General features: G+C 45.1%; 1 protein-coding gene across 1 annotated transcript; it reads left to right on the top strand.

Moving 5' to 3' along the window:
- Positions 1 to 6,279: 6,279 nt before the first annotated feature.
- Positions 6,280 to 18,925, top strand: NDUFA11 (NADH:ubiquinone oxidoreductase subunit A11). The gene is made up of 4 exons (XM_082271289.1): positions 6,280 to 6,433; positions 8,723 to 8,815; positions 14,185 to 14,307; positions 18,659 to 18,925. The coding sequence occupies exons 1-4, from the start codon at positions 6,355 to 6,357 to the stop codon at positions 18,772 to 18,774; spliced, it is 411 nt and encodes a 136-aa protein (XP_082127415.1). The 5' UTR covers positions 6,280 to 6,354; the 3' UTR covers positions 18,775 to 18,925.
- Positions 18,926 to 24,816: the final 5,891 nt, after the last annotated feature.

The following is a 24,816-nucleotide window of genomic DNA, read 5'->3' as shown; positions in this document are numbered from 1 at the left end:
GACCATGCAGCTTCCCTGCGGCCTCGTTTTTTAAAAGGTTCATGCACCTTTTTTGTGCGGTTCACACGGCACAGCAGCCCATTCAAATTAATGGGCGGCCATGCCCAAGCAAAAGCGGGACACATGGCCCGCACTAGTGTGAACCGAGCCTAAGAATTGATAAAAGTTCTTTATAAAGACATATGTGCCCGATGTTCTGCATTAAAGGGTATTACAATCCTCAGTAATAATGTAATTATGGTCATACCCTACAACTTTAAAGACTTAAAACTCTTTAAAGCCATTGACCTATCTCATGGAGCCAGACTGGAAAACTCCCAGGGCATTGCTAAGGACATTGCCAAGAGAGGCCTAGATGTTATCGTTCACCTTCACCATCACAAGAGCAAACTTTCAAAGGCAGACCCCAGCTACTACATCAGGAGAGAGAAATCTTGAATCAGAGAAAGAGCTCACTCCTGTGATGGTGAAGGTGAACAGTAGCAGTTAGGAGTCTCTGGGAGTATTCCAGTCAGGCTTCATGAGGTACAGAAATTGCCTAAACCATTTTTCAACTTTGGTCAAAACCACACAGTTTGTTTTTATGTACAGACGTCCCTCATCTGCATAGGCAGTTTTCTGGTAAAGATGAACTATGTCTTTAAGCCTTTATCTACTACTTTATTTACTATGTCTTTAAGCCTTTATAGAGGCAGATTTTTCAGTGCACACCATCTTTGTTATTCCACCATTGATGAAAGTGCTTGATTATTTTGGTGCATTATATTGGAAATTAGTAGAAACTGTCACATAGCACTAATAATAATACACAACTGGTGCAGCAACATAAAGAACTGGTGTAATTGTGCTGCTTGATGCACAGAAATTGCACCTACACTATATTACCAAAAGTGTTGGGACACCTGCCTTTACACCCACATGAACTTTAATGGCATCCCAGTCTTAGGCCCCTTTCACACATACGGTCCGTTCATTTCATCAGTTCAGTCACATAAAAATGTATCAGTTTTCCATCCGTTTTTCATCCATTTTGATCTGTTTTTCATCAGTTGTTATCCGTTTTTCATCCGTTTTTCATCAGTTGTTATCCGTTTTTCATCCGTTTTTCATCAGTTGTTATCCGTTTTCATCCGTTGTCATCCGTTTTCATCCGTTGTCATCCGTTTTTCATCCGTTGTCATCCGTTTTCATTCTTTGTCATCCGTTTTTCATCCGTTGTCATCCGTTTTTCATCCGTTGTCATCCGTTTTTCATCCGTTGTCATCCGTTTTCATCCGTTGTCATCCGTTTTCATCCGTTGTCATCCGTTTTTCATCCGTTGTCATCCGTTTTCATCCGATCCATTTCTTTGACGGATGAAAAATAGGGCATTCATCTGTTCAAAAAAACAGACATTGACGGAAGCAGATGAAAACGGATGTTAACTGATGATCATCCATTGTCATCCGTTTTTACATAGAGATACATTGATGTCCGTTTTTCATCTGTCAACGGATGGATGAAAAACGGACAAACGGACAGCGTGTGTGAAAGGGGCCTAAGTCAGTAGGGTTCAATATTGAGTTGGCCCATCCTTTGCAGTTATAACAGCTTCAACTCTTCTGGGAAGGCTGTCCACAAGGTTTAGGATTGTGTGTATGGGAATGTTTGACCATTCTTCCAGAAGCGCATTTGTGAGGTCAGGCGCTGATGTTGGAGAGAAGGTCTGGCTTGCAGTCTCCGCTCTAATTCCTCCCAAAGGTGTTCTATCGGGTTGAGGTCAGGACTCTGTGCAGGCCAGTCAAGTTCCTCCACCCCTAACTTGCTCATCCATGTCTTTATGGACCTTGCTTTGTGCACTGGCGCGCAGTCGTGTTGGAACAGGATGGGGCCATCCCCAAACTGTTCCCAAAACGTCAGGAGCATGAAATTGTCCAAAATGTCTTGGTATGCTGACCCCTTAAGAGTTCCCTCTACTGGAACTAAGGGGCCAGGCCCAACTCCTGAAAAACAACCCCACACCATAATCCCCCCTCCCCCCCCTCAACCAAATTATTTGGACCAGTGCACAAAGCAAGGTCCATAAAGACATGGATGAGCGTGTTTGGGGTGGAGGAACTTGACTTGCCTGTACAGAGTCCTGACCTCAACCGAAAAGAGCACTTTTGGGATGAATTTGAGCAGAGACTGCGAGCCAGGCCTTCTCGTCCACATCAGAGCCAGACCTCACAAATGCGCTTCTGGAAGAATGGTCAAACATTCCTATAGACACACTCCTAAACCTTGTGGACAGCCTTCCCAGAAAAGTTGAAGCTGTTATAGCTGCAAAGGGTGGGCCAACTCAATATTGAACCCTACGGACTAAGACTGGGGTGCCATTTGCGTGAAAAGGCAGGTGTCCCAATACTTTTGGTAATATAGTGTATATTTACACAAAAATGTTCTCTTATTTGTTTTCTTTTGGTTGGTTAAATATACCACCAAGTGTTTTATTATATCTGTTCAGATGTAAAAAAAAATAGCTGTTCATCCAGTCAGAAATCCTGAGGACCAACTATCTCTGTGGACTACATAACACCTCTACTTGTTATGGAGAAGAGCGTGAGGTGTTATGCAGTCCTAACACACTCCCTTTCCTAGGGTGACAATCTAGTTTAAAAAAGTTGTCACTCTAGGACAGGAAGGGTCCCTTTACACTCACTCTGGAGTGTGGTGCCCTCTGACAAAATTCGAATCGCTTTTCAGAATGCATTTGACAGGTGGTGATAAGGCATTATAACACCTTGTAGATACCTCCCAAGTTTTTGCCATGGGAACAAGGGACACCCATAAGCAAAAGTAAGCAGGCATACGACACACCCATGCCACACCCCCTTAAAGGAGAATTATTTTAAAAAAAATGGTTAGTTAACCACAATTGTTTTTTTTTTAATCACTACTATTTCTTTATACTGACTTTTGACATTTACAAATGTAGCAATTTAGAAATTGGATAAAAGGGTTAGCACTGGGAGACACTTTTTGAAACATAAAAAGATCAGACCAAAATGAGGAACAAATGAGGAGGAAAGAGGAACTTTGTTCAAAATCAGGGAAGGTCCCTCAAAATCAGGGACAGTTGGGAGCTATGCCTTCTAAGGCCCCTTTCACATGGTCATGACTGTTCCAATCAGCTTAGTCTGTCAGTTTTTCAGGTGGACCTAATCGGACCCCTTATTCACCCCTTTTGACCGGCAGATGTAAACAGACTTGTGTCTGTTTACACCCACCTACCTCTGGTCTGATCTGGTCCACTAAAGAAACGTAAAGGGATCTGTCCTCCTCCGGCTAGACAGATTGGAGGGCAGTCAGATGTAAACAGACAGCAGATTCCTTTTACTCATGGCCACCAATAGAGCAGAGCAGGCTCTTTCCATGTCCACACTCCATAAGCTGGATCTGTCATCCTCCTGCTCTGATCACCAGGGGAGTCTGTCCTGTGTGAAAGGGGCCTTCCCTTATGATTTAACCCTATAATGATGCACTGCCACGCCAAAATCGTGTCTGTGTTTTTGTCCTAGGTTGGGCAAAAATCCAGGGAGAGCTGGATGGCTCACAGGCAACATCACTGAGACCTCACCCCTATTTCTTGAATGTTCTGGTACCTTCTAGAAGAATGGGAGGGGAGGTAAGGTGGAGTTGCCTGGAGTATTCTGAGGGCCCTGACCAATCCACAACTTATATAGGCAGGGGGCAGGTCCCCTCAGGGTCAGCCCAGCTATGGTGGAGTTGTGTTCGGATGGAAGATGGAGACGGAGTGTTGGGCTAACGGTGGCCTTTGAGGAAGCTTCCCGTTTTGGGTGGCCATGACCTTGGGCCTGGGCTCAGATGAGGACAGGACCCTCTTAAAACACACAGAGGTGTCCTTGACAGGGAGCAAGGAGAGGACAGTGGGAGAACACTGCCGGGCAAGTCTCCAAGAAGAACAAGGAGTGACACGCAATCAGGTGGACTGAGAGGCACGCCTGAGAGGACTGGGATGGAGCAGTCTGGGATGAGTGCAGGGCCAGTCAAGAGGATGGTGGCATGGGAAGTGGAAAGAAGGAAACTTCAGCCAGGAGAACTGGAAGGGCCTGAAGAGGTGGTACTGGGAGCAGTAGCCACATGTGGGACAGCTAGGACTACCAATTTTTTGCTACACCATAAGGGCCCGCGGTTCCTGCCTGCAAAGGGCATTTGCTTTGGGTCTGACTGAACCAGGAAGGTATGCCCCCTTCCCCATCATCCAAGTTTACCCCCCCCTTTTTTTTTTTTTTAACCTCTGCCCATGGCTTTTTTTTCAGTGGGAATGTGGGGGAATGCAGTTCTAGCACCTCTGGCACTGAATTTATGTAATGACAAGGGGTACTGGCAGGTGCTGGAGGGTCTATTGCTGGCTGCTGGGGGATCTGTTATCTTTGGAGGGGATCTATTGTTGCAGGGAGACTATTGTTGCTGGAAAGGTTCTACTATTGAGGGAGGAGTCTATTGATGCTGGCTGCTGGGAGATCTATTTTGCTGGGGGGAGGTATTGTTTTGAGTGTGAGGTTCATTGTTTTGGGGGATCTATTGTTGTTGGGGGGCTATTGTTTGTGTGGGGCTATTGTTTGTGGGGGTCTATAACTTGTGGGGGGGGGGGCTATTGTTTGTGGGATGACTATTGCTGCTGGCTGCAGGGAGTCTATTTTACTGCTTGCCTCGTTATCATGAACAAATTCTATAGCACCACAAAATGATAAATGGTTCTGTATTTTCCAAAGGGTTAATAATGAGAGGTGGGTAGGGGGCTGAACCAAAGAATGGTGCTTGGAGGTGGGTAGGGGGTGGAATCAAGGGATGGTGCTCGGAGGTGGGTAGAGGGTACAACCAAGGGATGGTGCTGGGGGGGGGTAGGTGATAGAACCAAGGGACAGTGCTAGCAGGTGGGTAGGGGATGGAACCAAGAGACAATGCTCTGAGGTGGGAAGGGGGTGGAACCAATGGATGGTGCTCGGAGGTGGGTAGGAGTTAGAACCAAGGGAGGGTGCTCAGAAGCGGGTGTGAGGTGGAACCAAGGGGCGGTGCTTGGAGGCAGGTAGGGGGTGGCACCAAGGGACAGTGCTCGAAGGCGGGTAGGGGGGTGGAACCAACGGATGGTGCTTACGGGCATTTGGAGGGTGGAATCAAGGGAAAGTGCTCAGAGGCCGGTGGGAGGTGGAACCAAGGGACGGTGCTCGGAGGCGGGTGGGAGGTGGAACCAAGGGACGGTGCTCGGAGGTGAGTGGGGTTGGAACCAAGTGACAGTGCTTGGAGGCAGGTAGAGGTGGAACCAAGGGACGGTGCTCGGAGGCGGGTAGGAGGTGGAACCAAGCAATGATGCTCTGAGGCGTGTAGTGGGCGGAACCAAGGGACGGTGCTCGGAGGCAGGCAGGCGACAGAATCAAGGGACGGTGCTCAGAGGTGGGTAGTGGGTGGAACCAAGGGACGGCGCTCAGAGGCGGGTATGAGGTGGAACCAAGGAACCGTGCTCGGAGGCAGGTAGGCGACAGAACCAAGGGACAGTGCTCCGAGGTGGGTAGGGGGTGGAACCAAGAGACAGTGCTCGAAGATGGGTAGGGGGTGGAACCAAGGGGCGGTGTTTGGAGGCAAGTATTGGGTGGAACCAAGTGACGGTGCTTGGAGGTGGGTAGACGACAGAACCAAGGGACGGTGCTCGAAGGCGAATAATGGGTGGAACCAAGGGATGGTGCACGGAGTTGAGAAGTGGGTGGAACCAAGTGACGGTGCTTGAAGGCGGGTACAGGGTGGAACCAAGGGACAATGCTCAGAGGTGGGTAAGGGGTGAAGAAAAGCGGGGACTCAGAAGGAGGGAGGGGGGGGGATTATAGTACCTGCACCTACTCACTAAGACAAAAAGCCCTGCCTCTGTCACACCCCTTCCCCTGGGCTGCCTATCTGAAAGAACATGAAGTGTTAATGGCAAGTTGAACAGGTCAAAAAAAATGAAAAAAAGTGAGAGAAAAGGGAATGCAGCCATCACATCTAAAGACCTGTATGCTGCATTACTAGCCAGCGTTCGATTTGCTCTTATCGCCCAAAGTCTAAATGTATTAAACGAATGAGGAGAGGTGGATCGTCTTATTTCCTCATAGGTGCAGTTGCTCTTTGTTTTACATGAACATTAACGTTGACTAACTTCGTTTACTCGTTGTTAGTAGCGCTTTCTAGCGGGACGACAACCACAACATGGCCGCACACGCAGAAGCCTGACAGACACGCCCTCCTCAATATGGCGGCGCGCTTGAAGTTGACGTACGTCGCTGGGTCGGCGTGACGTGCGGACGTCGCTGGTTCAGTGTCCTTGGCTCTAGGAAGAAGATGGGTTACTGGGACACTCCGGACGGAACCGATTGCGGGGAAAAGGCATGGCTGACAACGAAGATAGCCACGGGGCTGGGTATGGGACTTGTAGTATTAGTGAAATGGGATGTATGTTGTTGGTTGTATCGCAGCACAGGCAGAGGTGTCTGACCTATGGAGGATAAGCTGTACTTGGAGCAATGTGGGCTTCAGTCATTGGATTGTGTACAGCTTAAAGGGACCCTGTCACTAGAATAAACTGTACAGTATTTGGCCTAATGAATACAAACGCATGAGGCTTTACAGCTTAAACTGTGAGCTTATTTCATCACCTGAGGGACACAGCTGGAGTTTCCAGCCGCTCGTAGCGATAAATGGCTGTATGCGGGTGTAGGTCGCGCTTACATACACATGTGCATGACAAAGTCCAGGAATTTACACCCATGCACTTGTTTACACAGTTATGGCGTATACCTGTGTACAGCCATTCGTTATTATGTAAAAAAGACCGCGTTTACGCTGTACGGCCTCAAATGCGCCTGCATGCATGGGACCTAAGAGTGTACACGGGCAGGTTTTCCACCGAAGGACTTCTTCAGGCAGAGCGTGCATTAGCGTACCCCCATGGAAGGCCATGTTTGTTCTCGCACAAGGATATACAGGTATGGGTGCACATCCATGAACGCAGCCTGGGTGCGTTCAGGGCCGTGCATCCTCACCAATGTCACATTAGGATTAGAGATGGGCTCGGGCATGTTGGAGTTCCTACGTGCCTAATCCCGCCAGGAACCTGACACTGCACTCCGCTAATCACAGGCAGTGAGACGTTTCCTGGTCTGTGCAGCTGCGGAGCGGGAAATGTCTCACTGCCTGGGATTAGCAGAGTGCAGTGTCGGCCTCCTGGATTGATCGGGCACGTAGGAACTCCAACATGCCCGAGCCCATCTCTAATTCGGATCAGTGGCTGTCTCGCTGCGAGTGCTGCATCCCAGTTGACCGCAATGGAAAACATCTGTGCTAGTAAACGGGGCTATTCACAAGGGTATGCTGGTGTATGCCCTATGTTAACAAGAATGGCTGTCTGATACAGAGTCTGCCTCCATCTTTCTCTTGCCATACATAGGCACCCCTCCTCAGTGAGAGCGTACAGAGCCAACATTGCACTGGGCCTGTATGAGTTGGGAGTTACAGCATTTTATTCTGACAACAGGTACATATTCACACAACTGCTGTCAAAGAACATGACCTTATCAGGCTACTTTTTTTTTATTAAATAAAGAAGAAATAACCGCTGCTCTAAGTAATGATATTTCACAGGTCACTTTCCTCCTTGTCTGCCCCCCCCCTCTTCGTTTTCCTGCAGATGTGCAGGGGGTAGGACAGGTAGTGTTGTTTTTTTTTTTTTTTTTAACCATAATGCAGAGAATGCATTCGGGTAAGAAAATAAAAAAATTGGAACCACCTTAATTGTTTTACAATCTCACAGGTATGCTAAGCCGGCCATAGATGATTTCAACCGCAGCCAGTTCAGCAGAGACTGGCAGAGAGTCGACCCATATATATGGGCAGGCTGATTGTACCCAAATTGATCCATCGATCGACTTGGGTCCAGCCATCATATGTTGGATTTTTCATGTGATTATTGCCAGCAGCTATAGCTAACAATAATCACTGTCCATCAGTGATGGGCAATCAGCCTGCCCATGCATGGAATCCCAGCCAGTCTCTGCTGAACTGGCCCAGATTCAAATAGTATGTGGCCAGCTTAAAATACCAGTGAGCCAATTAGGTTGTAACAAAATTAAGAAGCATGTTATACACCATTTATTGATAGTTGTGTTTGTTTGTTTTTTTATGATATGGGTTTATTCACAATTTAAGATATTTGAAAGTTCATGTGTTTCCATTGATGGTCTGTCACTCCTCATCTGAAGCACTCCTAAATCATCTATGCAAGTCGAGACTTTCACCAAGTCATTATTCGAAGAACAGGCAGCTTCCCCCCTGATGACTGATATTCAGGTGCAGCATTATTTTTTTTTTTGGGGGGGGGGGGTCGTGCCTGTAGTCCAGTCAGCAGATCATAATTATCAAAATTATGTTCATGTTGTGGTAATGTAGTAATCTTTCTAAAAAGTTTGTTTTAACATTATATATATATATATATATATATATATATATATATTCACAGTATATCACCATAAGTGGTAGATTTGGCATGTTTCTGATTGTAACCAAATGGTGTAAGGAATTTATCTTTAAATAAAACCTGCTGTAACAAACATTTGGAGGTTGCCATCACTGAATTTTCCTCCTGAAAATGCTAGCTGCTTTATGGTCATGCTCACCCTCTGCTAAACTATAATCATCTTTTTGTCCCCCTTAGGTCTGGTGGGATCTGCGTATCACATAGTCATTTTCCAGCCTAAGACAATACTGGAGGGCATTAAAAGAGCTGGAGGTGCAACTCTTACTATGGGTATGCCTAATTAATTTATTTGAAAATATCAGTATGAACCTATTAGATCCATTAAATGTAAGAGTCTGTGTTGTTGGGCTTTGGTCTTGTGTCAAAGGCATCAGTTTGAGATGCCTTTTAGGCTCCATTCACATATAGGCATTTCGGATCACGGGCAGAATTGCTACGATTCTGCCCGCGATTCCGAACCATTGCAAGTCGCAGAATGCCCGAGCGATTCCCGTGACTTGCAATGGCACCCCAAACGTGCCGCGATTTTTGCCACAATTGCCGCCCGACGAATCGCGGTAAAATCACGCAAACATAATCGCGGGATGCCTGACGCCCAAAAAAAGTTCTTTTAGGAGCCGGCCGCTTGGTATAAAAAAAAAGATACCGGGGTTATGGCAGCTAGCTGCTGCCATAACCCTGGTATTTAACGTAAAAAACATGACGTATATTCACAGTTAGGCGGTCAACAAGTGGACTCTTTATGGAGCCAAATCTCCTCTTGCAGGCAGTCTTGTTGGATGGGAAGGCCTGGCTCGCAGTCTCCACTTTAATTCATTCCAAAGGTTTTCTGTCAGGTTGAGGTCAGTACTCTGTGCAGGTCAGTCAAGTTCCTGCACCCCAAACTCGCTTATCCACACTGTATTGCCAAAAGTATTTGGCCACCCCTCCAAATCATTTGGTGGAGGGGGGGGAGGGGGTTGTTTTTCAGGGTTTGGGCTTGGCCTCTTAGTTCCAGTGAAGGGAACTCTTAAGGTGTCCGCATACCAAGACATTTTGGAAAATGTCATGCTCCCAACTTTGTAGGAACAGCTTGGGGATCGCCCTTTCATGTTCCAACATGACTGCACACCAGTGCACAAAGGAAGGTCTATAGCAACATGGATGAGCGAGTTTGAGGTGGAGTAACTTACTTGGCCTGCAGAGTCCTGACCTCAACCCGATGGAACACCTTTAGGAGGAATTTGAGCTGAGACTGCAAGCCAGACCTTCTCACCAACATCAGTGCCTGACTTCACAAATGCGCTTCTGGAAGAATGGTCAAACATTCCCAAAGACACACTTCTAAACCTCGTGGACATCCTTTCCAGAAGAGTTGAAGCTGTTATAGCTGCAAAGGGTGGGCCAACTCAATATTGAACGCTATGGACTAAGACTGGGATACCATAAAGTTCATGCACGTGTAAAGGCAGGTGTCTCAATCTTTTTGGCATTATAAGTGAATTAAAACACTCGTGCCAAACAAAAAATGTGAAATGTAAAAATATGGATAGTAAATTTTTAAAATGGGACTGCTGCTGCTACAAACCCCTAGGGGTGAATCACTGAGCAGAAAAAAATAGCAAATTGCCATTAGCAGAGTAAGTTCCTCAAACTAAATAAATCACTCCCGGTGCTAGAAATAAAGTGCTCAAGTGCAAATAAATACATTAGGAAAAACCTTGTGCAAATATTTAAAAAATTATAAAAATATGCAAATACATTCCAAAAAAATTATAAATATATGACAAAAAGGTGCAAATCCAGTCTGAATAAATAAAAGTGTAATCACAGTCCAAAGGAGTTCAACCACAATTGGTGGTTCTTTTATATTTCAACAAAGTGAGTACTCTCCTTAACGGTGTAAAGTGCTGTCTACCCGAACCAGTAGTGATGGTGACATCCTCCGTGTATAGCGGGATTAGAGAGAATACAAACTCTCCAGATGTTGTTGATCTCTTTTACCTTTTGGCAAAAAAAGATCAAATGGCGCTTGGAAGATCCCCGTGATCTCTGGTCCAGCAGCCCATACGTTCTTGTAGAGGATGTTAATATATGCAGATTTTAGAAAACACAAGAGATGGACTCCTCATGGTGTAGTATCCATACAATCTCCAGTTTATTAAAACATTTCCCCATAAGGCGTAACCAAAAAAAAAAAAATGGCAGTATAAAATAAGGAAAAACCCCTCTGTTTCAAGCCTAGGAATTCCCGCGTGGGTTGCCCACACACAGTACAGGGAACCGTGCCGCTCCAGAAGTTCCTAGTGCTGCGTGCGTTCCAGGTTATACACAAAGCGAGGCGACGTGTGTTTCACTTGACGCGTTTTGTCATAGATTTGACTTCATCGGAAGCTCTACAAGAACACATGGGCTGCTGGACCAGAGATCATGGGGATCTCCCAAGCACTATTTGATATTTTTTTGCCATAAGGTAAAAGAGATCAACACCTGGTGAGTTGTATTCTCTCTAATCCCGCTATACACGGAGGGTGTCACCATCACTACTGGTTTGGGTAGACAGCACTTTGCACCTTTAACCACTTGCCGACCGCCGCGCGACTATTTACTGCGGCGGTCAGCCCCGTACAGGCAAAGTGACGTAGTACCACGTTGCTAGCCTGAGAGCCCCCGCTCGTTCCCTAACCGGTCCGCGCGTGTGACCGGCGGATCCCGATGTCCGCCGGTCACTCGCAATCTCCCCGTGGAGAGGGAGAAAGGCAGACAGCTGATGTAAACAAAGCCGCCTGTCATTCTCCCTGATCTAACTGCAGAGATCATACGATCCTGCTATGTAGGATCGTATGTCCTCTGTGGTTACATCACTAGCCACACCCCTTTACAGTTAGAAGCACGCCCCTAGGGACACACTTAACCCCTGCATCACCAATAAAGTTAACCCCTTCCCTGCCAGTGTCATTTTTATAGTAACTGTGCATATGTATAGCACTGATTACTGTAGTAATGTCACTGGTACCCCCAAAAGTGTCAAAAATGTCAGTCAAGGGTCCGATCTGTCCGCCGCAATGTCGCAGTCCCGCAAAAAAAATCGCAGATTGCCGCCATTACTCGTTAAAAAAAAAAAACCACCAAAAATGACAAATCTTTCCCTTAGTTAGTAAACGCAATAACTTTTGCGCAAACCAATCAAAATACACTTATTGCGATTTTTTTTTTTTTTTTTTTTTTTTTTTTTTTTTAAATTTATTTATTTATTTATTTTTTTTACCAAACATATGTAGCAGAAAACAAATTGGCCTAAAATGTTTGATTTTTAATTTTTTTTTTTTTTTGGGGGGGGAATTTCATATAAAAAAAATGTGAAAAATATTGATATTTTTTCAAAATTGTCGCACTTTTTTGTTTATAGCGCAAAAAGTAAAAATCGCACAGGTGATCAAATACCACCACAAGAAAGCTCTGTTTGTGGGGAAAAAAGGACATCAACTTCATTTGGGTACAGCGTCGCACGACCGCGCAATTGTCCGTTAGTCACGCAGTGCCAAATCGCAAAATAGGGCCTGGTCAGGAAGGGGGTAAAATCTTCCGGGGCTTAAGTGGTTGAGAGTGCTCACTTTGTTGAAATATAAAGGAACCACCACCTTTTGTGGTTGAACTCCTCCTTTGGACTGTGATTACACTTTTCTTATTTATTCGGACTGGATTTGTACCTTTTTGTCATATGTTTATAATTTTTTGGGACTGTATTTGCATATTTTTATATATTTATAATTTTTGTAATGTATTTGCACAAGGCTTTTCCTAATATATTGTAATGTATTTTCATGTATCTATTTGCACTTGAGCACTTTATTTCTAGCATCGGGAGTGATTTAGTTAGTTTGAGGAACTTGCGCTGCTAATAGCAATTTGCTATTTATTTCTGTTTTTGGCAATATAGTGTATATTCATCTGTAATTGCTCTGTTTGAAACTGCTTGGGGACCTCCCGTGGTTCGTACATATTAATTGCTGTGTCACTCAATGGCCAGTTAAACAGATGTCCCTGCAGGGTTTGCTGTGTGATGACTTCTTGGGTCTCCCTCTGATTACCTAAAGACAGTCACTAGGGGGATTTTTCACACATCCATCCTTACTCCTGTTTGCTTGCTAGTCAATAAACAGTCCAGGGGATTTGGTTTTATATTTATTGTGGAACTTGGATGGGAGAAGGAAATTGTGGGATACTCTAAATTAACTATTCACAGAAGATGACAACTCTCACAGGGCCCCTACCAGGTTATTTGGGGAAGTGGACACACTGCTTTAACCATACTGCCACTTGTTTGGAAGAATTAAGTCTTCTTGCTCTCTTCAGCAGTAGACTTGATGCAAACTGCTTTCTCTTCAGGACACTCTCTAGCATCCCCTTGACTAACACCCGTCCACTGTCTCCTCTAGCTGAAGGGATGAACCCCCTCAGGACAGGCCACATGACACAAATCTGTACTCACTGTAGGCAGACCCATATCATTTCCAGTGTCTCCCTTCCAGTCCGCTCTGCAGGACATCTGGGTTCAACTCCTCTCTAACTTTCAGGCCCTCAGGTCGACCACCTGAGGCAGCATGACAACTCCTACAGAGGAGGGGCAGCTGCCCCCTCCCTCTGGGATCCCGCTCCCTAGCTTAAAGACCCCGTGCACATGTGCTCTTGGCATTTATACAGTATTCAAGAATGCGTCGAGGCACTTTCCTCTGCCAATCACCTGGGCTGTAACAATGCCTGTGCCCTCACTTGTCAGGTTTCCTCCCACTGTCCAATATGCCTCCCTATTGGCCCAGTGTGAAACATTCAGACAAGCTGAGCTGCACCATGAGCAGACCCTACCAATGAATCCTGCTCTCTGGTAGGCAGAGCGCAATATACATTTACCTGGCAATCTCTCTGGTAAGCAGAAAGACCCAAAAACTATACTTTCTTTTAACACCTACCTAGGAGGGTGTTACATCTCTATCTATCTATCTATCTATCTATCTATCTATCTATCTATCTATCTATCTATCTATCTATCTATCTATCTATCTATCTATCTATCTATCTATCTATCTATCTATCTATCTATCTATTATATATATATATATATATATATATATATATATATATATATATATATATATATATATATATATATATATATATATATATATAATCTTTCTGGCAGTCCATTGAATGGAAACGCACCCCCTCTTGTTCCTAGGAGCAGGAAGAGTTGTGGTTCCTAGGGTCTGGCCTTAGATCTTTGTGCCTAGTGTGTTGTAAGAGTTGGGCATTCATCTGTGGTAGCACCTGGAAAATTGAAACAGATCTTATAATAGACTTGGATGCTTTCTAAGAAGTATTGATAGATTTATATATAAATCCAGTAAATAGATTTGGAATGTTTTGATAAAGGCAATTGATCTGATTGCCTTTATCAAGTCAGGAAAAAGTTTTTTTTTTTATTTTGCAAACCAAAATTGTTCATAGAATTATTTATTTTTCTGCATCCAAACTGCTGAAGGTTGGAACATTTACATCTTGACAGATATGTGTCTATCGCATATCATAAAGTAAAATCACATATCAGTGCATTTCTCATTATGTTTGTCATTTAGTGATTGTTTTTTTCTATTCCTTCCTAGCTTCGCTTGGAGCAATCTTTGGTATCACTACCTGTTTAACAGCCCAGATTCGTGAGAAGCCAGATGACGCACTAAACTATTTTATAGGGGGTTGTACATCTGGTGCTCTCCTAGGAATAAAAAGTAAGTTCAATTTTATTTCAGGTATACTGTATTCAGAGGCAAAACTAGAACCTTAACACAGATATCTGTGAAATCGCCCGTGAAGTCGGACTGAACTCGCATGATTTCAAACCCGCCTCAGTGTGAACCTAGGCTTAACGTTAGATCTGACTAGGAGCATCATCTGGATTGCATCCAAATCGGCATGTCAGAGAAGGCTCCACTGTTCCTAAGCAACCTGCAGGGAACTCGACTGTCTACAACCAATTGTGCTGGCCCTCTTGTGCATGAGCCCATCAGCCCCATAAAGTAACCAGCACTGGGTCCTAATGCGCTGTACTGCTGCCATGGAGACCAAAACGAACGCTGTCAATAGCAGGGGCAGGACAGTAACCCTGGTTGTTTGGCCACTGGTCGTTGTTCCACTGGCCCACAGTGGGAGGATTCCTCCATCCACCTGAAATGTGTATATGGGGGAAATAGATTATATATATATATATATATATATATATATATATATATCATTTTTTTTTTTTTTTTTTTCTTCAACTTAATAGTTGAATGAAAAGTGATTAATGCATGGGCTACCTAAGTGCTAAGGCCGGGCCATAGACAATTTGAATCTTGGCCAGTTCAGCAGGAACTGGCGGAGATTTGAACCATGTATGGGGTGGGCTGAATGTACCAAGTTGATTCATCGTTTAACTTGGGTGCAACCAGCCTGGTGAATTCTCTTATGATTATCGATAGCGGTTACTATAGCTGCTAGCGATAATCACGGTTTGTTGGAAGCAGACAATTGCTCAGCAGGAGGGATTCCCCTGTCAGCACTGTCTGCGTTGATGGGGAAATCATGCAAATTTCTTTCCTGCAAGCTGTGGCTGCAGGAAAGAAATTCGTACCATCTGTGGCTGGCCTAACTCGAACTAAAAGATTGTGAAGGTCTTGGAAGACCAGAGGGGAGGGAGACAGATGGGGGAAAGAAGGGAGGGAAATATGGACAGTTCATTGATAAGTGTACTACAGTGCCGGCCGAGGCTGGAAGCTCAGGCATCATTGACACAACACAGACAGTGAAGGGAATCTGTAGCTGCTGATTTTCATATTTTCCGCCCACATATCCCCTGTCTTTCAGATACAGCTGCACGCCGGGGATAGGAAAGTGGGCAGGAAAATGGGTGGGAGGAGCAGGAGCTGTAGTATTCTCTGCTCTCCCATCTATGAGGGGAGTGGGTGTGCTTGCTGGGCTGTGTAAGAGTGTCATAGACACTCGACTCAACTGCAGTCACCAGTCTCTAAAGTTACAGGCTAATGGGCCATACACACTATCCAATTTTCTTTAGGTTTGACCTCATATTATATGGTTTTGGTAAGTCTGAAGGAAAAAATCTAAACACTTTCAATTTGTATGCAATCAGGCAGGCCCTTGCACTACATAGAAAAGGTAAACCTAAAGGAAATCTGACAACAAAAGTTGTATAGTGTGTATCCAGCTTTAATCTCCTGTCATACGGACGGGAGAAATCAGTCTGTTTTTTCAAACTGCCACTGAGATAATGGGCGACTTCTGCAACCCTGGTAGTTCTGCCACTGACTAGTAATAACTGTGTTTGCACTGACAGCATAAAAAGTGTAGAAAGAGGTGTCGTGTAACACTTAAGCCCCGTACACATGTAGCGATTGTCGGCCGTAAATATTCGGCCGACGACCGATCGGCCGATTGTAGGCTTGTTAGTATGATGCTTCCAACAGCCGACAGCGCATTTTCGGCCGAACAGAATCTGTCGTGCAAGCATTAAAACTTTTGTTGGCCAACACCAGAACGGCCGATTGTTCGCCAGTCAGTACAGATTTCGGCCGACATGCAGCAGATTAGCAAGACTGGGCATGCTCAGAAAAGAAAAAACACACGGAAATTAACCATCACATGACATCACTTCTGCAGTCGGCTGTTGTTGGCCGACAAAATTAGTGTGCAGTCTTTTGCAGTTTTCAACAGACACGACAGCCCTGGACAAAAGACGGCCGATCGTTCGGCCGACGATCGGTATGTGTGTACGGGGCTTTAGGTCAATTGATGCAAGGCAGATATTATGGATAATGGATTGGCACACAATGTTGTATGAAGGATTAAGCTCATACATGCATTATTAGGTTTGATTATCTGAGGTTTTTTTTTTTTTTTGGAGAAAATAGACAACCCATTACTTCTATCCTTCTACCATTTCCATCAAGCCAGAAGGTGATAAAACCTGCCGATATATGGAATTAAGCTGGGTATACACTGACCGAAAATCAGCTAGTTCAGCAGGAACCTGGCCGACTTTCAGTCAATGGGTACAGCTGTCTTTCCCACAGTCGGTCTAACGTCTGGCATTTGTCAAAGGGACATGCTGGAAAACCAGCATCTGATCGGTGCTTGCAGCCAAGTTTCAGTGCAGGGTTCAGCAGCAAATTTCTAAGGATCAAACAGTAAGAAAGGTACATATTTTATAGACCATATACAGGTATGGCTTCATTAAAATACTATAGTGACAGGGCCACTTTAGGGGCCTTACACACTGGGCATAAAAAATGCTGCTTCTAATGGCTTTTGGTGCTTCTTTTTGTTTTCTTCTTTCTTAAGCCTGTTTCAAAGGATAAGTTCATCTTTTGGAAAAAATAAATAAATGCACATCTTTTTGCAAGTAAAATGTGCAATTTTTATTTTTTTTACTAGGAGCCTGCAAAGTGTTGCACCTGTGATTACCAGATCGTGGGTGCAATGCAGAACTCCTGCAGACTGTCAGTGTAAGCGGTCTGCTTGTACATCATGCAGGCAGGCAGTTACATGGACAGGAAGAGACCATGAACTACCTAGAGCAGTGGTCCTCAACCCTGGCCTACAGGGCCCACTAACAGGCCAGATTTTCAAGATAACTGAAATACATCCCAGGTGATATAATTTGCTGCTCAGTGATTGCAGAGTTCTAGTCTGCATCTCCCCAAGGTAATACCTAAAATCTGGCCTGTTAGTGGGCCCTGTAGGCCAGGGTTGAGGACCACTGACCTAGAGCACTCAACAGCACTCTGGTAGTTCGTTGAGAACTACAATCAGACAGCCGCAAAGGCTGTCAGTGCTTGTAGTTCTCCTCTCTGTGAATGAATGACACGGCTGGGTTGGCAGAGTCCCACACGGCCGCGTTTTTTCTTTTTGTTAATTGTGACAGCGAGTTTGGGGAGAAGATCCCTGGCTCCCTCTGTCCATAGAGGCGGCGGGTCGGGGAGAGGCTGCAGGAGTGTGGACAGGTTACACGTTCCACCCTAAAAACATGTAACATGTTCCCAAAGATGAACGTATCCTTTAAGCAATTCTATATTGGTCTATTTGTCCATGCACCTTAGGACAGTGGTCCTCAACCCTGGCCTACAGGGCCCACTAACAGGCCAGATTTTCAAGATAACTGAAATACATCACAGGTGATATAATTTGCTGTTCAGTGATTGCAGTATTCTAGTCTGCATCTCCCCAAGGTAATATCTAAAATCTGGCCTGTTAGTGGGCCCTGTAGGCCAGGGTTGAGGACCACTGCCTTAGGAAATTTAGAGGCATATTTGCAGAGAAGCGTATACAGGTAGAAAAAATCCCTATCGGAATCGGGTTTTGGAGAGGAGCTTTCTGGCAGAGAAATCGCTTGACTCACATAAACACTGCTTTTAGGACTGTTCAGTGGTTTCAAGTTTACTCTTATCTGCTAATAGTGAAAAATTTGAGCAGAGGGGAATTTTCTGGAAAAAACGCTTATAAAAGCAAATGCCTATAAATGCTCATAAAGTGAGCATTTTTATGCTGCTTTTTCTGATGCATGAAAAATGCATCCCTTAAAATCCAGTGGAACTCTTCACACTGGTCCGTTAAGGTTTTGGCTGCTTTCACACTGCTGCGGTGTACAAATGCATAATGAATCCCTTTAAATCCTATGGAACACTTCACACTGGCCAGTTGCGTTTTTAAAAGTCCTGCTTGCAGCATTTTTGGTGGTGTGGTGCATGTTCGAGCCTTTTCACACCAAACATTTGTTTAGTTAAAAAAAGCGGAAGATCCTGCATTTTAGCAACAGAGCAGTGTGAAAGCAGCCAAAAACGCAACTAAATCGTAACTAACTGATGTAAAGAGTTCCATAGGATTTGAAGGGATGAATTTTTCTTCCACTTTTTTTTTTTTTTTTTTTTTTTTTTTTTACTGAAAAATTGATCAAAAACTGATCAGTGTGAAAGGGCCCTAAACAGTTAGATGAGGGGGGGAAAAAAAGCCAACTTTCTGTTCACGATTGTACTTTATGTAAACAGGAGCATGTAACTTAAGTCACAGAGATTACTTTTCTGTTCACAGGTCACAGCTATGCAACTGGAGCCTACGCATGTGTTACGTTAGGAGGACTTGCTGCTTTTGCCAAGATTTCAAAAAAAGAGGGCTGGGTATGGATTCCATCGGAACCAAGACTCTGAAACTTTGTATTTTTGTCTTGTGATATTATAGCTGAAAAAAAAGATAAATATTATTGAAAACTGAATTTGTTTTACAGCTGAGTCGCACTTTTTGGTTGCTGTAGTGTACATTGGTCCCTATCTGAGCAGATAAATAAACTTGCTACATTGATTTTGTGTTACAACTGTGCTCTAAGTATGCCTCACCATATGGAATAAGAAACCTTTCATTTAGAGTAGATTTACTCCAGGTGAGGTGGGACTGCGTTGGGGGGGCTTTTCCAGCACAGTCCCACCATCGCAAGGCAAACTGCCTTGTCTCTGGTGTGTGTGTGTGTGTTGGGTGCAGTACTTTTTTCAATGTGGGGCAGTTACAACATGGCGGCCAATAGAACTTTGTGAAATGCCACTGTGTGAATAAAGTTTATTTAAAAAAGAAAAGTGAACAACACAATGCACCAGGACCAATTGTAATGCAGAAGCTGCTGTGAATGGAGCCTTAAAATGTAATCTTCTGAATCCTCTATCAAATGCCATTCTTTACTAGTTTACTAGTTGAAAATTGTAAATAAGTCTACAGTTTCATGTTAACACTGGAAAAGAAAAGTCTGATTGGAGCAGAACTCTATCCTTGGTTTAGATCTACCATACTACTGCTTAAAGGCTAGGTTCACATATCTCCAATGGGAATTTCCCCTCTACGTTTTCAGTGCGAATTTCCAAAGCAGCTGTTTAGTGGTTCAGCTGCAATTTTTAAATACGGTTCAGATGCACATTTTTGGAGCCGGTGTCTAACAATAGCTGGTTGTAAAGGAGCGGACCAGGAAGCCAGCCGCCGCATCCTTAATGACTCATCGGCTGTCCAGTGGGGTTCTCCACTGACAGCTGAAATGTAAAAAAAAAATCTGCTTTGCCGGCAATACAAATTTGTGAAAAAAAATAAAAATGGTGAGTTTCCTTCCACGCCCCCCCAACAAAAAAATCCTTATCCGAGTATGCAGTCCAGCAGGTCAGGAAAGGGGGGGGACAAGCGAGCACGTGCACCTCCCCTGGAAACTATACCAGGCTGCCACATGCCCTCAACATGGGGAGGGGGGTGCTTTGGAGCACTGGCCCCCCGCCCCAAAGCACCTTGTCCCCATTTTCATGGGGACAAGGGCCTCTTCCCCCACAACCACCCCAGATCCCAGCCCCCCCATGACTAATGGGGTACATTGTACCCCTACTAATTTACCAAAAAAAGTGTCAAAGAAATAAAAACTGTCTTTTCAAAAATGGGAATTTTTCAAAAACGACGTACCATCAATCACCATGAACCCAGCCGACCCCCCAAAAAAAAAACTCCACACCCTCTGCATGCTGGGTCGATGCCGTCACAGGGGGTTCCGCCCCTTAGGTATTTAATAGATGTCAGATGGCAGGAGCCAGCAATGGATGCAGAGCTTTTTTTTTTTGATTCGCGTTTATTGTGATCGACGCTGGATCCACACTGAGGGACATTGTTATTTTTAAATAAAGGAATTGTCACTTTTTTTTTTACACTTTTTTTGGTGAATGAGTAGGGGTACCCCTACTCATTCACTTATGGGGAGGGTCCCCTTGTTAAAGGGGGCTTCCAGATTCAGATAAGTCCCCCTGCCCGCAGACTCCTACAACCCCCGGCCAGGGCTGTGAGGAAGTGGCCTGATATGGATTTGGGGGGCCCGTGCCATTTTTTTTTTTCCTAATTAGTGTTCAAAACTGATAAGGGGTTCCCATGGAAGGCATTGAGACTGGAATTTACATCTGAACTGCACCACAGATCTGCACACCAGTTAGTGCTCTTAAGAAAAATCTTCCTCCTTGTGAAAAATTCAGTGTATAAACGCAGATAAGATCAGTTGACACATTTTAGCCTATAGGGCATTACTCATAATTTTTTTTAAATGCGCAGTGCCTTTGCACTGCTGCTGCACCACATACATGTACACCGGCTCCATCGAAAGCCAGTTTGGTTCACATGCCATGCGAATCGTATGCGGTTCAAAATGCATCCAATGCGCATATATCGGAACGGAGCCTTAGGCTTCTTTCACACGGTCCGCCTCCGCAGGCGGATCCGTGTTGCTCAGCGGGGATCGATCCGCGATCCCCGCTGAGCCGGGCGGATGACAGCTCCGTCTCCGCTTGCAGAGCGGAGAGGGAGGTGTCTCAGCACCCGCTGCCCTCTATGGGGGATCGGAGGAGAGCGGACCGCTTGTCCGCTCTCATCAGATCCGCTCCGCTCCGATTACTGAACGGATGGAAAAATAGGGTTTCCATCCGTCCAGATTTCAGCACAGGATCGGATGCGGATGGCAGCGGGTGTCAGCGGAGGTGACCTCCGCTGACACCCGCTGCCCCATAGAGCTGCATGGAGGATCCGATCAGATCCGCCTAAAAAACTGACAGGCGGATCTGATCGGACCGCCCGTGTGAAAGAGCCCTTAAGAGGAATGAAACACTGGTAAACAAAACCGTTAACCCATCACACTTAAATTTCATAGAAAGTAATAGAGGAGTAGATCACAAACACCAGGGAGCTGTGTCAGAAATGGACTTCATGGTAAGTACCATAAATTTTAAGGGGGACCAATGCCAAAAACAAAATTAGCCCCCCCCCCAAATTCCATAGCACACTTTAATGCAAGCATGCCAGGAAAGGGCACCAAAGTGAGTGAGAACAATACAAGGCCTGCATGCCCTCAACATGGGGTAAGGGTGCTACCTTGACGGCAAAGCACCTTGTCACCATTTTGATGAAAACAAGGGCCTCTTCCGCACAATCCTGGCTTGGGTGTAGGGGTCAGCTGGAAGCTTACTGGAATTAGGAAGCCCCTCTAGGAATAAGGGGGTACATAGGGCAGGGTTCGTAAGGTCATGAAAAACCTGGAAAAGTCATGGAATTTTAAAATGGCAGTTTCCAAGCCTGGAAAAGTCATGGAAATTTGTTTCATAAGCAGAAAAAAAGAGGCAACACTCGGTGTAGCTGATGTAAATAATTTTAGTGACACATATTAAGAAATTACATAGAGGTGTAAGTGTCTATCTTCATAGCTTGGCGTCCTTCTGGGTCCGCTGTGTTTCCCTCCCTGAGGCTGGCCAGCAGCCAGAGATGACACTAAGGGAGAACCAATCAGGGGACTCAGTCAGATCGAGGCAGCGGTGAAGCACATACCTCACTGGAGGGCCGCACGAATGTGATGACGTGCGCGGGGGGGGGGGGGGGGGCGGTAACCGGTTTCGGAGTATCAATAAATGCTGACTAGAAAGCACCTGCTCTGCAAACACTCCTCTTTTCTTCAGTCTCCAATACCCCAGATGGCCGCTGCTATAGGTGCTTTTACAGGACAAATTAAATCACAAAGCAAACTTTTTTCCTGGTGCCTCCATAGCAGCATACAAGTGGTAGTAGCTCTGCCTACTTCCAAAATGGGCTATTGTTGGGGTGTCAAAGAGTTAATACCCACACAACAGCCCAGTCCCTTTTTTGTCTTCATAGAACTCACACCCAGTGTGAAGAGAAGAAACCCTTACCTGCCATCTTAGGTGGTTTTACGCGCAGGTTCAACCTCTCTTGTAGCGCAGCCCTTGGGATGCTAAATGCTCTAATAAGCCAGGAAACCCCTTCTGTGGAACCTCTGGGGTGAAAACACGTATGCTAACTAACACCCCATACAGCACTGCAGCCAGGGCTATGTTCCTCAGAAGAGCAGTCAGTGTCTGGAGCCTGCCACCCAGAAGTGAGTGGATCCATGGAACTGACACCGCATTTCTCATTTTTTGGATTTTATCTGTAAATGGCAAAATAGGTTGTGTGTTACATCTCCTCTCGGATGGCCTGAAAGCTGCACCATGTTCCAGTATGCTTTCTAGTGGCAATTGTGGAAGAGAAAGCAAAGTGTCTATGATGCATTATGCTGAACATGTGAAGTGGATAGCATTTAGAAAGGGGCCATCTTTGGTTTGGGCAAGTACTCCAGTGGCCATCTAGGAATTGGGCAAGACTGCCTGGAAGCCATCTTGGAAGTGGGCAAGGTGAGAAGGTTGCCAGGAATGGGAGGCAGAATAGTTGAGAAACAAGACTCAACGACTTACAGATAGGACCGCATGCCAGCACACCCTTACCCACAAACCCTGCTTAAAGGGCCACTTTCCTTCTACCTAGTGGATAGATATACCTTGCTCATGTCTCAATGAGGCATTATTATACTGGACTAAATATGCTCACCGCATAGCAAAGATCCATACGGTTCCTATAGGTAAGGGCCATCAGACCAGGTAGCTATTTTGCTGCTAAATGAGTACATTCAGATGCTTACTTGCTACTCTCTCGGCTAAGGAACCCCGCCTGTCCCACTGACAGGAATATGCGTGAAAGAACCATCAGAAATCCAGTGCAAGGTATAGAAAATCCTCTTTCATATTGTAAATGCCAACACTACCGCCTGAAGAGTGTGTCTACCTTAAAGAGACAGATAGAAGCTCTCCAGCCTATTACGCTTAGCTCTAAGGGATTGCTGTGAATCCCTGTCAAGTGTCAAGATTGCCTTAGAAGGGGTAAGAGAAGCTCTCTTGATCACTATTCATAGTTGCAAAGGATTGCTGTTGGCCTGGGTGGAGTTACCATATCCAAGTTATTGCAAATACCTCAAGATGCATTCCAATACTGTTACTATCAACTGCATAAAGCCTTCTTCAACAGAGCAGGTCAACTGCTGGCAAGGAAGAACAGAGACAAAAAGCTGGGACTTTTTGTTCGGCATGAGGCTTTACGCCTGCTGGCCGTTTTTTTTAACCACTTGACGAGGCTGGCTCTCCCAGGCAAAACCCCGTACTTGTACAGCGCTCGCCTGGGAGGAGCTAGGGGGCGAGCATGCTCCCACCCCCGCTCGTCAGCGGGGAAGCCAGTGCAGGTGTTATGCGGCTCCAATTGCCACCTGACACCGGTGATCTCTTCACCGCTGACAGAGAAGGCTGGACGGCTGATGTAAACACAGCCGTCCGTCCTCCCTCGGATGATCACAGAGACCATGCGATCCTGCTATATAGGATCGCATGTCTCTATGGTCATCTCAGAAGCCACGCCCCCCACAGTTAGAATCACTACATTAGGGTCACATTTAACCCCTTCATCACCAACACTGTTAACCCCTTCCCTGCCAATGGCATTACAGTAACAGTGCATATTTTTAGCACTGATTACTGTAGTAATGTCACTGGTACCCCCAAAAGTGTACAAAATGTCAGTTAGGGGTTCGATCTGTCCTCCGCAATGTCGCAGTCCTGCAAAAAATCGCAGATTGCCGCAATTACTAGTAAAAAAAAATAAATAAAAAACATTAAAAATGACATAAATCTTTCCCGTTGTTAGTAGACGCAATAACTTTTGCACAAACCAATCAAAATACGCTTATTGCGATTTTTTCTTACCAAACATGGGTAGCAGAAAACAAATTGGCCTAAAATGTTAAAAAATTTTGATTTCTACATTTTTTTGAGAATGTCATATAAAAGAATGTGAAAAATATTGTTTTTTTTTCTTGTCTCTTTTTTTGTTTATAGCGCAAAAAGTAAAAATCGCACAGGTGATCAAATACCACCAAAAGAAAGCTCTGTTTGTGGGAAAAAAAAGGACGTCAATTTTATTTGGGTACAGCTTCGCACGACTGCGCAATTGTCTGTTAAAATAACACAGTGCCGAATCGCAAAATAGGACTGGTCATTAAGCAGCAAAATTTTCCGGTCTTAAAGCGGAGTTCCGGCCTCAAAAACAACTTTGGGCCATCCGCTTGCTTTAAATCCCCAAAACAACAAATGGATACTCCCGTTTTTTTTTTTTTTTTTTTCCCTTTACCTACCTTGTTTTCGAAGAAAGTATACTTACATTCCTTCCACTTCCCCCCTCTGCGGCCGCGACCTCTCTTCCTGCTTGCATTGACTCCTGGGAACGTCATCGCTCCCAGGAATCAATGAGCCTGCACCGGCCCCGCTCGTCAGTTCCGGCAAAGGCGCGTCATTCCCTGCTAAACAGCTTCTGGGCAT

Source organism: Pelophylax lessonae, assembly GCF_965119305.1.
Source record: "Pelophylax lessonae genome assembly, chromosome: 1".
NCBI lineage: Eukaryota > Metazoa > Chordata > Amphibia > Anura > Ranidae > Pelophylax > Pelophylax lessonae.
Note: the sequence above shows the minus strand (reverse complement) of the source record. Positions and strands in the feature narration are given on the sequence as shown.